Below are 15,176 nucleotides of genomic sequence, written 5' to 3'. Positions count from 1 at the left end.
AAAAAAAAAAAAAAAAAAAAAAAAGAGAAGAAAAACCCCCACAACCCCCCCCAAAACAAAAACATCAGAATCATTTTATACACTGATCGATGGTGCTTTTGTAACTCTAGAAAGACTCATCTCTTCAAAAGAAAATTGAAACTGGACAGTTTCCCTATAAATATGCCGTGTCAAGCACAGGCAGCAGAACTGAGACCTATGCAGTTCAATACATGCTTATAAAGAGTCACTCACATCTTTTTCTTTTTTGTCCAGGACAGGCGTCTGTTTCCTCATATTGTTTCCTGTATATGCAACACATTTCTGAAAAAAGGAAAGGTCTGTTAGTAAAACCTACTGTGCACAGCAGAACTGACTCAGCTTTATCAATTTACTTGTGGGCTCAATTAGACTCTTCAGAAGCTCATGCTAACATTCGCTTCTATGCGAGCCAGTCAACTAGCTTACCAGCTGCCATTCTCCAATGTCTTCGTTCCAGTGAACATAGTTTTCAATCATTTCCTAGAAAAAAATTAGAATAGCAATTGTTATAGACTTGCACAATCTACACTTCAGATGCATTTCCCAGAACATACATACCAAAAGGCCTGGACAAGCTGCTTAAGAACAGTCTTGACCATTCCAAGTTGTTTTTATCAATCAGAACAGCCATAACCATGTTCAAAAATCCCTATTTACACTCTGAAGACTACAGAAGAGAAAGATACCACTCCCAGTGTGCATCGGAGTTCCCACTAAAGCATAGGTTTCCCATGATGCCAATGCCATCAGGATAGCAATCAACACACATTGTAATATGTAAAAAGTGAGATATTAAGGGAAATAGCTTTTGTATTTGCTACTAAATAGCATGCATCATATTTAAGTTTATCATGAGTTTTCTTTGTGACCCCAAGGTTCAGAAAATAAGTGAAGAGTTCCAAGTTCAGTCTGACTACTTTGTATTGATATCAGACATCAGCAAGCACAACTTCAAGAACACTGGAAAAAAGGTTTTGAACAGATCCAGAGCACGGGCACACAGTGAATATACCACTTAAATACATGGTGAATGCGACCTTTTTTTTTTTTAAACCATTAGGAAAACATGCTGCAAGAGAACCAAGATTAGTATATCCCTCTGCTTACAACCCCCACTGCACTATACACTGCTTCCCTAAAACGGTTTCCATAACCATGAAATTGTAGCTAAAGTTATCAAAACCCCTGAAAAATACAATAAAGCCATTCTGCATGCATTATTCACACAGTTGTGCCATTTTGGAGCCAAACGCACCCACTAACTCTGATCTTCTTCCAACTGAACTTCAAGCAGAAGTCCACCAGGTTACAAGAGTCACTTGACAAAAGCATTTTTTCCTGCTTTAACATCACTTGGTTCTAACAGTCCAGATAATGGCACAAACACATGAATGCAGCCAAGCTGCACCTGCTCGGCTGAGCCACAGCAAACAAAGGCTCACAGGAATATGCACCAACTCATTTGCGTACGACTTTGCAGACAATCAGTTCACTGTCAATACAGTTCAATGTCAAACAGAAAATAAGCCAACTCATTCCATTTGTTGGCCAGGAGAAAAGCTAGAGGGCTCAGCACACATAGCACAATCCCACATCAGGCTTAGGTTCTTTGTCTTTACCTGGTAGTCCTGAGGAATGAAGTTGTCTATGATAAGCATCTGAAGACGAAGTTCCCTGCTCAGCTGCCGAATATTCTCTAGTAATCCTTCAATCTCTCTCTGATGCTCTTGTTGCAGATCTGCCATCTGAAGACAAACCAGGCATTTGAGAGGCAGAGCTAGCTTAAGACAGGGTAACAGCCTAAAAAAAGAACAGTCTTCTGCCTATATGAAGGTTTAGGGAAACAAAAGCAAACTCTGGTTATAAGTACTAGAATATTTATCTCTGAAGAATAAACCCTCTGAAACGTTCCAGCTCAGAGATGGCTGAAAATAGCATTAAGTTCTCAGTTTCATAAAAATGAAACTGGCCTACTGCCAATCCAAGCTCTGCACCAGCTAAGAGCAGATGAAGACTGTGCAGACCAGTTATATCCCTGGCAAGATTTCAAGGAAAGTCTCTGATCCCAAAGACAAAAATGCACGTTTAATGAAGTGAGAACCCTAGAGACCAGCCAAAGGACACACTGATCCAGTGTGACTGAGGAAGAGACGAGGGCAACAGGCAGAAAGGACAGACAGCCAAGAGCAGAGGAACATTTGGGCTCCTGCAAAGCAGGAGATCAGGCTGCCAGCAAACAAGTTTTGTTTTGTTTCGGAAATAGCCAGTGTTTTTCCTTGAAGTTCTAAATATCCTAGGGTCTCGCACATACCCTCTCTCAGCCTGGCTTGGGGAAAAGCTCTACAACATGCCGCTGTGAAGCTCTGACACCAGACTTCATTAGATCTTTTTGAATGACGTGAGCCAAATGGACAGCACAGAAGGATATTTCTAAGGATATGGCACATTTTCTAGTGTTACAGAGCTGACTGCTTACCCTTCACAGCTATAGTCCCTCACGTGATTACAGGCTGAGGACTTCAGACACTAACCTCTGATTTTGCAGCCATCAGCATGGTCCAAACTTTCTTCAGCTTTTTGGTTTTCCCCTGCGCTTCTTCCTGGAGGCTGGTGTACTTCTCCTCAATGTCCAAGCGTTCTTGCTGTGTGCAACATTTAGCACATACATCCACACATTAACGTAATCAAAGAAACTATTAACAAGAGGAGAAACTACTTGAACAAAACAAAGCATTTGCCAAGGGCTTAGCCAGGCTGGCTCAGACCCACAGTAATTGCACTGTCAACACGTGGCCTCCAAAGCGGTTAGCTTCTGCTGTGCTCTCAGAGTAGAGAGACATTTATCCACGTGAGCAACGCCAAGACACACAACATGGTGTGTCCTGCCATTGCTGTTTTCAGACAGCTACAGCATATAACCCCACCTCCTTCTCCTCAAGCTCTCTGCGAAGCTGTTCTGCTCTCTTCCTTCGTTCTTCCAGTTCCATATTTGATTCTTCTAGAAGCTTCTCTTGCTCCTCTGCTTTTGCCAGCAAGTCCACTCCTCCCACAATCACCTTCTTCTCCAATGCAGACAGTTTCTCCAACAGGGACTGGTGCTCTTGTCTAGAGAGACAGGCAGGTGGAAGACGTCTTATCCTACAGTGCTCACGAGGCATCAGGTCCAGCTCAGTTTTACATCCCAGACAGCATTCACAGGGCTGGAAAAACTTGTCTAGCTGCCAAGGGTTTAAGTCAGGGTGAGGCAGTGCAAATGAACACAGGGAGTTCCCCGAGCTCCAGCTCCCATCGCTTTCTTGCGAGCAAAACTAGGTCAGCAGGGAAGTCTCTCCTGCTGCAAGTCCCCTCTATCAGGGGCTGCAAGGCACCAACAATACTACCAGGCTACCCAAGGCACCCCCTCCCTGAGGGCCCTGCCAGCAGAGATGCCCAGAGGCAGCTGCAGAAATGGAAGCAAGTGAACAGAGATCAAGGCAGGGCAGCTGAGATGCAAACCAGGAATGCTGGCCAGTGTGATCTCAGCAGCTTTTCAGCTCCAGAGTGGAGAACCCCTACAACCAAAAATGGTACAGTGTGCTGCAGGAAACATGGCTTGCTACACAGCTAATTGCCCACTGACCAAGCAGTACAGCACTACTACTGCTCTTCACAGGTCTCCAGGGTTTGGAGGATTCATTTATGTTTCTAGGCTATCTTGCACAACTAGATAAAGAGAAGAAAGAAGTGGCAAAAAGATAAAGTTTGTCTTTTCCTTCTGCTCTAAGCTCTGAAAGCAAGAGCTGATGTTCAGTTTATACAAAGTTTGACAGGCACCTCACCATGCATCTCCAGATATCCCTAACTGAGTTGCAGACTAAGGAAGGAAAAACTCACATAACCAGACAAACTGCTCAGAGCAGGCTACTCACTGAGCTTTAAGCAAGTCTTTTTCTCTCTTCTCCAGTTCAGCTCTGGCTTTATTTCTTTCTTCTTCTTCCATATCAAGCTTAGTTTCAAGAGCTTTTCTCTCCTCTTCAATCTTTGCTTGCATCTCCACCATCTTATCAGGGGAAACTTTCTTTTTGCCTTTGGAAGAGATAGGGAAAACAAATCAGTTTACAGGAAAATAAGCCTCTGTATCACAGCATTTTTTCCAAGTTCAGATTCAATACCTGCATTTAACAATAATTAATTAAATTAGATGTAAGCACCAAGCTGGGCACAACTACTCAGTCTTTCAAATCCCATTTTAACATCGGCCAGTTGTCACCAGTTCCTACGGAGAAGGAATGCTATATAACTAACACTATAACATAATGCCCCCAGTATAGAAAACATATGAAGAACACTTGGAGAAGGAACACTTGCCTGTAGAGAAGTCTGAGCTAGAAACTCAGATGTTCTAACTATGCAGATTAGGCCAAATGAAGGAAAACAGAAGACTGCCTTAACCTACGGCTGCAAGAGCTAAGCTACCAAGAGTTACGTACTCAAATTTCAGATTAGCACCCCCACCACACCCCTCATTCCTTGTCCTCCTTACAGGCTTACCTACTGCAAAGTGAACACGTAGATATTTTAAGAACACGCTACTAAGAAAATACAGAGACTAGAGAAATTCCAAACAGCCCTATGAAAAACAGGCAATTAGACAAACTTTTTGATGGTACTTGATCTATGTAACAGTGACCACCCACAGATTTGAAAGTACTGAGGTTTTCTGTGACTTATCAACTGTGTCTTTACAACATAACTACTACCACAGCAAGCCAGGCACATTTCATAGAGGGTGACAAAGGAAGCGGCCAGAGCAACTCATTGAACCTATCAGCCTGAAGGGCTGGCCCCAAACATCTGATTTGGAAACAAAGTGTGAGGCTGCTGCTCTTGGCAGTCACTCTGCAAGTTTCAAGTTAACTTTCATTGTAATCCCAACAGTGCCTAAGGCAGGTGAAGACAGAGATTCTTGGGAGTTATTTAGAGTGAGAAAAAGCCCAGCCCAGGTGCATTCCCTCAAATCCACAAGACTCCCACAAGTCCTAAATCTCCCTTTAATCGCTACAAGCAAATCCTTCATTTTCTTGTTTTCTTCTCCAGACATAAAAAGCCCCCTGTAGAATCCACATGCCTAGAAACTAACAGAAGCCATCGACTGTCAAGGGACAGTTTTTCACAGTGACATAACGCATACAGTCAGAACATGCTCAAGAAAGTTGTTGCTCAATAAAAGGCTTCCGTTCCCTTCAGTCTTCACAGCATTCAGCTTTATTTATATACCTATATGACCTCTAGCAAGACAGACAAAATGCACTGCATTTGTAAACATGCACACATATGTACGTATGCGTACACAAGAGACTGTGCACAGAAGAGACTATAATTGGGTTTGTGGCAAGGTAAGGACTTCAGCACTACAGCAAACAGTGTCTTAGTTTCCATTTGCTAAACTTAGGAATCAGATAATAAGCACTTGTTTCTGGATCTGTGGTGAGAGTCTCTTAATTAGTCTGAGTAAGAAGCTTTCTGAACATGCTATACAGAGATGATCATATAGAACAGATAACCCAGATAAAGGCTTCTTACTGTTAGTACACATCCCTATATATTCTCAGTTTAGGGGAAAAAGGTGAACTAAACCAAGCTGTAAGAACTTCACAAGTTCTGCAATTGTATTATAAGGAGGTGGAAATCAATTACACCAACCTGCTTGATCTTGCATTAAGAGGAAGTAGAAAGCAAATCGTAGAGAGGCAGCATACACATAAAAAGAGGAGGAAAGAAAATATATTATTGCTTTGATCATTTTGGACAAAGATCATCAGCATACGCATTAATTTCATATGCAAGTTTCTAGAGTAGAAAACAGGATAATCATCATTAAAAACTCCTTTAGAGCAAACATTAATGCATCATTATTTAATGCTAAGCAGAGAAAGTTTCTGTAGTTCAGAGTGCTTTGCATATCCAGGATAATCTTCAGCTCACTCTTGCTTTCTTCTGCCCATTCAATGCAATGCAGAATCTAAATGTAACATAAGCCTGCCGCAAAGATCATGCCCTAAGAAACAATTAAAGAAGGTAGTTTTCTTCTTCAGTAGGAGACCTAATGCTTCCCCCCCCCTCAAGTTAGCCAATTCTGTTATATTACCTGTAAAGTATTAGGATACAGAAGACTCATTCTAAGATTTAACCACGTTTCCAAGCCAATTCTTTGCAAGATACATGACAGTTGCACATAGGGAGTCTCAGCACAAGATTTCTCCATTTAATTACACAAGGTATTAGTAGGTTAATTTGCAGTAACTGATGCTTCCATAGAGGTATATAGCCAGTTTTGGTTATTCAAGCAAGTACAGCAAAAAAAATGCAGGACAGGAAAGGGATAATGAAAGACACCACATGCAAAAGGGTCACGCTTGAGGACAGTTAATATCCCAAACCACATATAGCCACGCTTATCCTAATCACTAAGAGGCCAGTGCAACCTCCACAACAGAGCTGTCTCCAAACTTGCAGGAGATGGACTCATCTACCCACTGCCACATCAGCAGTTTGCTATTAACTGTCCTCATCCAAATAAAATACTCAGGTTTCAAGCGAGCTTTGAAAGAGCAAGTTTGAAGCAAGCAGATTCCAAGCCTACCGTCATATGACCCGCCAAAGGTCTCCCTTAGGCTGTGATCCTTCTTAACCTGCCACCACACTTTCTCCAAGCTGATGCCTTCCGCTAACATAACTAGTATAAATGTGATTGACCTACAAAGCAATATTTTCCAGACTCTCTCCACACAGAGAGGAGAGTGGACTGCATCTATACAGGATAACCACAGGGGGTAAAGTCTCTACAAGCCAAGTCCTGAGATGTGATTTATTTCTTCAGATATCACTAATTGATTATAAGGGCTTGCAAAGGCACAGAGCCCTCTCTCTGACCAGGAGCAGACCAGACTTTCCTCACTGCTAGACCAAAATCTAGAGCCCTTGTTCCTCTGAACTAAGTCCCACCATGATCAAGAACCTCATGTCATGAGGCAGTTAAACCCCAATCACCAAGGTTTTGTTTTTAATTCTCTGCGAAAATAAAGCAACTCAACCAAGAGTTACCATGTCTCCTTTGCAAGTATAAACCTCATGTTATTTGGTTGTTGACTGCTTCATTCATTTTCTCCAAAACTGTTTTTGAGAAGGCAGAGTCCAATATAACATAGCACAACCCATTTCACCTGTCCAGCTGTCCTTTTTATGAACTCCTATTGTAGCAACTCCCACAAAAAAGTTAGCTCAGACTTTTTCCTGGTATTTTAGAGGGAGTGTTTAATATGGAAGTTAAACTGGTTTTTAACCTATTATTTCTCAATTGTCTTTAAATCTTGCTCATGCAGCCTACTAAATGTCTTCCTATTCTCTCACATATCTGGCTAACAATGTGCACATTGAACAACTGTTTCAAGCACAGAAGCAGCAAAGGAAAGGCATGCTTTAGCAGAGTTAAAAGTTCAGGTTCATCTTTCCAACAAACATAGCAGGGAAGAGTGCAGCATTGCAAAATGGAGTGCACAGATTATGGAAAGGCCAAAGCTTAAAGGACTTAAGAGCTCCCACTCACTAGTGAAGGACTTATCCAGAGGTTTCTCTATGACAGAGCATGTGGAGTCTGAACTACTGCTGCTGCTACTGCCTGGAAAACAGAAATGCGTCCCACAGAAAAACCCAGAGAGGAAGAAACATGCAGATGGGAAGTTAGTTCTAAAGGAAAGAAACCCAGAAGGGCCAACAACCTAATTCAAAAAGGCACAAGATCCCATTAGGAAGCATTTGCTAGGATCCCTCCCAGACTCAGCTTGCAAAGCCACCGTTTCCCAGCACAAAATAGCATGCTCAGAAAGACACTTCAGATAAAACCCTTCTTAACCAGCCTACAGCTTAAAACAACATGCCAAGGCAGCTTCCATTTCAAGCAACAACAGCGCAGAAAACCATAGCGGAGAAGGCTGTGGATATCTGCAGGAGCAGAGGATTCAGTGACCAGGAGTCCTTTCCAGTCTTATGTACGTGGCAATGTGTGCTTTTCCCTCTGGAAGGCAGAATCAGCTTACGCAGGGACTGTTCTGTGCATACTCCTGCCAAGCAGCACACCCTTACTTAGGGAACTTAACTGGAGTAGCATGTTTGGAAGTTGAGTCAGTTGTTTACCCTCTACTCCTTTCAAGCAGCATTTTGAAGGTGGTCTCCTCTTGGGAGCATAGCAAGCTCCCTGGAAGCCACAGCATCCCACAGTACAGTGATCTGCAGTTCCAGGTTCAGCAACATCCCTTGGGGTTTAGATGTTATGCAGTAGTTTAACACTGCTGTAGGACAAAGCAAGTGTCACCATGGGATTTCCAGAGTGCTCCCAAACAAGGGATGTGCAGCCCCCATTCAGCTTTTGGGTGCCTTTGTGCAAGCTGAAAAGTCAAGTTTTGCCTCTATCAACACAGAACAGGACACCAGAAGAGTCAGTTACTGAACATCCATAAGACAGATGAATCCTCTGCCTAAGCCACAGCCAAAATTCCCCTCCAACCATTCCCATGGTTATAAAAACCCACATCTGCCTACCATTGATCTTTGGTGTCTTCTTCCTCCCACCTCTGTGAGCAGGGGAAGTTCCACAACACCAGTCACAAGCCATACACAGCCACCTTGCGGCAACCAGGGAGCCACCACAAAAGAAGGTGTTACCACAAGCACAACTACCCAAGTGGAAGCAGATACTACACAGGTTCAGAGCTGTCCATCTACAGAGACTGCACCAAATAGCTTCGTTTCTAGGAGAGGCATGATAATTGCAGCGGCAGTAGGGCAGCTCTACAATTCCATTTTTCCCCTCCTGGTTCTGGCTAGTTTCTGACACCAGCTGCTGGTTAAGAGGAGATTGGTGGTACTGACAGGAGTCTCTACTGCCTTACCCCGCCGTTTCTTCCGCTTCTCCCCATCCTCTCCAATCTCGCCATCGTCATCTTCATCCTCCTCTTCAGAATCACTCGTCTCTGAACCAGATATCTCTTCCCCTAGAAGAGAAGAGTGTGCTTTTCAATGCGCTCTCCTTCACCTTATATCAGCTTGTTACTGTGGCAGCAGCATTTGTCCAAACTCAGCAGTGTCAGACATCAGCTTATGAGCACCTGCAGAAGTCATTAACTGTTGAGCGGACAGACAGCTTGCCATGGCTCAGGAAACTTAAGGAAAACCAAGATAAGCAATTTTATGCTGCAAAGTCAGTGTGTATATGTTAAAGCTCAAGTGGGTGGTACTTTTCATGGGAAATAGAGCACCCTTGCACTACTGAAGCATTAAGCCTACAGAGTTTTCCTAGCAGGACTTCCCCATACCTTCTGTTCCATCTCAGATGGAGGAGAAAACAGTTAGATGAACAAAGTTCACATAGACTTGCTACTTAATCAGACACCTGTATACATGAAGCTAGATGGCTGTTAATTGAGCAAATGGCCTGTTTCACAAGCTCTCATCATTGCAGACACAATGCTCCGATGTTTCAGGCTGAGTTTGGAAACCAGTCTGAATAGAATCCAACACTTAATATCCCGGCCTCCCAGTAATATTAGCAAACATAAGGCTGTTTGTTCTGTAGCTTAGAGTCCAAAATTTAAGAAGCTACCCTCAGCCCACCAGGGATGAAACAGCTACACTCAGCTCCCTTGAAGAAAGGATTACTGACCATTTCCTGCTTCTCCTGAACAGGGCAGACTCCAAACAGCAAGCCACGTTGGAGTTACTGCTACAGCTGTTCTGCGCTGCAAGAGAGATGCTGTGCCAAGGTCACTGTTTAGTAAGCATCCCTCTGGCAGGGCCCTTCAATGCTGATGGACTAACAGCATCACAAGGCCATGAAGTTACAGGGCTTAAAGAAGCTTCTTGTTTCTTTATGCATTGTTTGAAAGTCCGCCCCAGTTCTAACACCACAAATTTCGTTCATTTTTTCTCCCAAAAAATGCATCCCTCTTCCTCAAACAGGGAAAATATTTGACCTTTTATTACTGTACATTTTAATTACGTACAGGGTGCCCAGAGCTCTCTGGCTCACCAGGCAAGCCCGGACATACCAACCTCAGCCCAGAGGCCACCACTTACCCTAGTGCCAAGTGCCACCTAGTGGGCAAAGCCCAGGCCCTGCCAGCTCTCCTGGGACCAAGCAAGGATAACGAAACCAGGACAGTGACCAGCTACTAAACTCGTGTGACACATCTTCAAATAGCAAAGAACGTTCACACTCAAACAGAATGAGCACTGGTATAGAGAGAAACACTAGGATGAAGGGGAATCTCACCTTCTTCCAGTTTTTTCTTAAGCTCTTCAATTTCTTTTTGAAACTGGCGGAGCAAAGCATCCTTGGGATCTTCATTAATCCTGGCCTTGTTCTTTATGTTCTTCGCTCGGTTTGCATACCTGAGAGTGCTGATAGTCTCATCATAGTTGTAGTCTGCTGGACCAATGTTTGCACACTGTCACACATGGAAGACCGAATTACTGAAGGACAGAGTGTCAGAGCCCAGAACAAGTAGTTTCACAGGGACCCATCCCCAGCTCTGCCAACCTCACACCACTACTGTTTTCCAAGCTTTTCTGCTACTTCTACACAAAAGCTGCTTTTGGCTACCCAAGCACAGCTTCTATTTGATCTTATGCACCTGTGTACATTTGTGCTACATTAGAACCTCATTTGTACAGAGGCAAAGAGAAACTCTAGAAAAAAGAAGCACAGAAAAGGCTCTCTAAGCTGCAAACAGCTCTGAAATAGAGGGGTAAATGCCAGGCTGTTCTCAAGGCAAAGTCCCTATGCTATCCCTGTAAAAATGTAGCTCAGTCGCTGGACTGAAAAGGGCATCTCTCAGCTTACCATCATGGTTTTGGAGTTGCCCCCCAGAGAATCCTGAAGGAGCCGTGTAAGTTTGGAGTTACGGTAGGGCACATGGGTGCTTTTGCCATCCACCAGCGCAGAGATAACATTCCCCAGTGTGGAAAGAGAGAGGTTGATCTTTGTAGCTTCCTTCAGCCGCTGCCCTGTGGCTCCAGTTTTTGCCTGTCTTTCAGAACCCTGGAAAGGGAACAGGAAGCAGAAGCAGGAGTTACAACAGATCCTTTAATACATCTCCTTCCTCCAAACAGGATCAGCTACAGCTGAAGTCTTGCTAGCAGCCATGTCACTAACCTCCTAATCTGGCTAAGTACCTCAGACATTGCTCAAGAGACAAGTGAAACAGGTCTTAACTAAAGCTTTGAGTGCCAGCAAATTCTGGATTGCTCAGAGTAATACAGCTGAGAAAATAGAGAATTTGTCCCCATGAACAAAAATTTCACAAGGAGCAAGTCAGCAGTTACGAGGCACCTCAGCTGGAGCTGCTAAGCACCATCTCTAGCCTTTCCTATCAGCAGATCAAGGGAGAAAAGCAACATTGCCATTATTTTAAGGTTTCACAGAGCAACCTGAACATACATCCTGTAAATAAAATTAACATGCAGACAGCAAATGCCTTGAGTCTCCTCTTTCCTGATTCTTCTCTTAGGAAAGATACTCCATTGTAAAGTCTGGGCTAAAGACACATTTTACCAGCACAATTACATTGGTTTGAAGTGAGTGACAGAAGGAGGGAACCTGCAAGTGAACTGTATGGACACAACCCTCTACAAAAAAAACCACACACCAAAAAAACCCAGCCCTCTTGCAAACACCCCATTCTGGCTGTCCAGAGAGCTCTTTCCAATGTAGTTTATCCATTTAATGACTAATTCATAGATACAAGAGGGACCTTTTACTGGGAGAGGCTCTAGCTGCACTAAAGGCTCTTCCTGGTACACCTCTTATTTCAGGCCCCAAGTGAATACTTCACAAAAGTCAAGTGTCAAACAGAAGTGGGCTTTAGCTGTAAGACGGGGGACATGCCCTTTACTGTGCCTTCCACAGCGCATACATGAGCAGCGATGCCCACCATGCATCCTGGTTGCTCCAACTTACAGCAAGATCGACGAGATGCAGTTTGCCCATGCGCACATGCATGTTTCCATCAACCCCCTTCTCACTGCACTCAATAGTGATAGTGAAGATGGCGTGTGAACGAGAGCTGTGTTCATTCATGTTTGTGGCACCAACAGAACCTTTGTAATAGAGAGAAAAAGCAGGGTCATCTTCAGAAGAATCATATGTTCCTGTAACACTCTTCCTGTATCAAAGGAGACTTATCCCCACCTCTTTACCCAACCCTGTTTTTCAGAAGATGGAAGAGGGATGTTCAGACTCAGCAAACTGTATTCTTGGGCACTGAAGTTGCAGCACATCTCCAGTCTGGACTAGCAGAAGCATTACAGCCTGCTGAAGCTCTAAGCTAACCACAGGCTGCCATCTCAAGAGCAGCAGTAGCTGTCATCTGTTTCTTTAAGGCTACAAAGATCAGTAGCCTAAGGCATTCACAGCTGTATTTTGAGAAATAAGAACACAGCAACCCATGCCAAGAGCAACAGTAGTCATAACTTTAGGTCACAAAAGGATCTGAGCTTAACTAAGAAGACTTCCAGAAAACATAAGCCACCTTGCACTCACAGCACAGTGCTAGTTGTTGTTCATCCTGATCAGAACTGAAGAGGGAGAAGAACCAAGACACATACTAGTACTTCCGACAACGCTGACTGTCCTCATTGCATCCTCCCCTTCGCCTGTTCCCCCACTGGCACTGGCTGATGTGGGAGGCACAGCCTTCTTCACCTACCCCTACACAAAAAGGGGTTCGGGAAGAGATACCCTTTTTGCTCTGCTCAGCTGAGCAATCTTTCCAGCATTAGGACTAGGCTCTCTCACTGTGGTCTCATAACAGACCTTTGTTCTGTCCAAGCTATAAACCCACACACAGCAAGGCTACGTACGGTTCTTGTGGCCCAGAGTCATGATTCTGTCCATGTCATCTGCATTGTTCACGACATAAGCTGAAAGGTCTTTGATATAAACTCCCACATCAGGTCTCTCTTTAACCTAAGAGAGAAACAGTTTAGACTGAGTATCCTTAGGACATCCCCATTAGCAAATTTCAGTGGTACTGTAATAGTACAGTGATTTACTCCTCCGGGTTCTGGTTTGTACATTGGAACACTTCAACACTCAGAGCAGCTAAGGAACAGACTCCTGCAAGACAATATTCCACTGGTTTCTCCTGGTGGCAAATAGTGACCTCAAATCTCAGCCTCCAATTCCTAGAAAGACTGGGGGTAGAACTGCAGACTCGAATGGAATGGCCAGTTTCCCACTATGCAACTGACCACATGGAAAAGATTACAGAAGTCAGTAGTGATATCCAGCTACTGTGTCTTAAAGCAAATAGTACATGTACTGAGGAGCCCAACCTCCCACTTCCCTTTGCGTGCTTCTCTGCTCTTTAAAATATAATACTGCACACTGATTCAAAGCAAGCATCGCATTCAGAACAGCAGGCTCACCTCCAGTCTCTGTGTCTGGTCTTTTCCTAGCAGGTCCCGCACTTCTTCATTGTAAATTTCCAGGTAAGACACACGAACTAAAAACCTGAAGACAAACAGTTGGGTAGCTTTCTTAGCAAGACATTTGCTGAAGTCCAACAAACACAATCACAGAGTGCAAAGAAAATGCAGCAATATACCAACACAGCCCTGCCACCCCATCAAGAACTGCCTAAGTAGGAGTCTTTCAGCTAGGGCCAGAGATACTGTTTCAGCTGCCATTGCCAAGGTCAGGCTCCTACCACAGATGGACAAGCAAAAGACAACAAAAGCAGTGAAGAGAAGCCGTTTACCTTGTATCCCCCTCTGCCTTGGCAATATGACCAAATATATGGGCGAAGGAATTGGGAATGATGCCTCTAAGCTCAGGAACTGCTCGGACCCCTTCCATGGTGAAAGTTTTGCCTGTTCCAGTCTGCCCATATGCAAAAATAGTACCTGAAGGGTAAGAAGATATATGAACAAACTCTAAGAAATTGCTAACTGCAGTTTTACTTCACCCCTTCTTAGCCTGATAGCACTGAACACCTGTTTTTACAGAGTTGAAGTTTTCCACCCACTTCAGTAGATACTGTACAAGGCTAGGAGCAACGGAAATGCTGGACAACCACAGTGAGCAGGGACGAGCCACTGGTTTTTATCCAGCCTGCAGGATACCTAAGAGACAGTCAGCTTGTTTTAACTGTGCAGAGTGATTAAAGTATGGAGTGCTAGTACACTTAGGTCTCACACACAAATAATTAAGGCAAACCCAATTAATAACATGGTCAATTAGAGGAAGATGATTATATACCAACTGCAAAACCAACTATTGCTAGTGCTCCGCGCCACAGCAGAAACGGTGTGAGGCTTCTACAACACAGGCCAAAGCACAAGCCCAGCTCTGAACCTGCAGAAGCAGCTACAGTTTGGACTAAATAATCAGCCTGCACAGAAAGACACCCAGAAACTTTACTGAGATCCCAGATGCTGGTACTCCAGAAATATACTGGTTCTTAAATTTAGCCTAGCACTGCTGAACACTCAAGTTTTGATCGTCAAACCATTGATGTTACAGTTCAGAAAAGCTAAGCTTTAATCAGCTGAAACCTGGGTGTGTTAGCACACGAGCTTATTAGGCAACCTTTAAAAGCTTTATAATCTGTTGTTGCTTATAGCATACTGTTATGGAAAGCAGCAATGTGCTTCCTTACTGGCATCTGCTTTCCTTTACATAATGCATTTACATGCATAACAGACACACACACAAATCATACTCTTCCCAGCTGTAGGAAGCAAGATTATCTGTGGTGTAGGGCAGATGTGTGTAACTAGTTATCTTAGTTTAAAACAGCAAAGTTTAGAGGAGAAAATGCAGCAGTTATATGCACAAGTCTGGTATGCATACCTAGTTACTGCAGGACCGTGGCAGCTGCCTGGTTACTGAAATTGTATAGTGAAGAGCCGCTGAGAATTCTGATAATGAGATAAAGTGTATATCTTTTGCAAACAGAAGATACAGAATAAAAACATACAGCTAACTGACCTCAGCTAAGTCTTGTTCATCACCAATCTCCCACCGTTACCAATCATAGTAGGTACAGCCACTCAGTACTCAGAACAGCAAGTATCTTCAGGCTCTTTTAAGCTAGAGGCCACAACAGAAACAATGCAGG

The 15,176-nt window shown here is 43.7% G+C and overlaps 1 protein-coding gene across 5 annotated transcripts in view; it reads right to left on the bottom strand.

The window, feature by feature from the left end:
- The window catches only part of KIF3A (kinesin family member 3A), an 18,519-nt gene that overhangs the window by 2,008 nt on the left and 1,335 nt on the right, over positions 1-15,176 (bottom strand). Inside the window, exons 2-16 of one of the 5 annotated variants that reach the window (XM_035902542.1) lie at positions 13,815-13,959; positions 13,483-13,567; positions 12,916-13,021; positions 12,014-12,153; positions 10,898-11,095; positions 10,328-10,502; positions 8,949-9,050; positions 7,607-7,678; positions 5,704-5,712; positions 3,930-4,086; positions 2,946-3,126; positions 2,553-2,663; positions 1,641-1,766; positions 448-501; positions 235-303 (exon numbers count right to left, since the gene is read on the bottom strand). In XM_035902542.1, the coding sequence (XP_035758435.1) occupies positions 235-303; positions 448-501; positions 1,641-1,766; positions 2,553-2,663; positions 2,946-3,126; positions 3,930-4,086; positions 5,704-5,712; positions 7,607-7,678; positions 8,949-9,050; positions 10,328-10,502; positions 10,898-11,095; positions 12,014-12,153; positions 12,916-13,021; positions 13,483-13,567; positions 13,815-13,959 (1,730 nt within the window). Of the gene's footprint in view, positions 1-234; positions 304-447; positions 502-1,640; positions 1,767-2,552; positions 2,664-2,945; positions 3,127-3,929; positions 4,087-5,703; positions 5,713-7,606; positions 7,679-8,948; positions 9,051-10,327; positions 10,503-10,897; positions 11,096-12,013; positions 12,154-12,915; positions 13,022-13,482; positions 13,568-13,814; positions 13,960-14,908; positions 14,977-15,176 lie in introns of all 5 variants that reach the window. The other 4 variants (XM_035902531.1, XM_035902535.1, XM_035902518.1 and 1 more) reach the window with 4 other exon arrangements.

The sequence above is a fragment of the Egretta garzetta genome, unplaced genomic scaffold (assembly GCF_000687185.1).
Source record: "Egretta garzetta isolate BGI_Z169 unplaced genomic scaffold, ASM68718v1 scaffold1, whole genome shotgun sequence".
Classification (NCBI taxonomy): Eukaryota; Metazoa; Chordata; class Aves; order Pelecaniformes; family Ardeidae; genus Egretta; species Egretta garzetta.
This window is presented reverse-complemented; position numbering and strand designations above follow the sequence as displayed.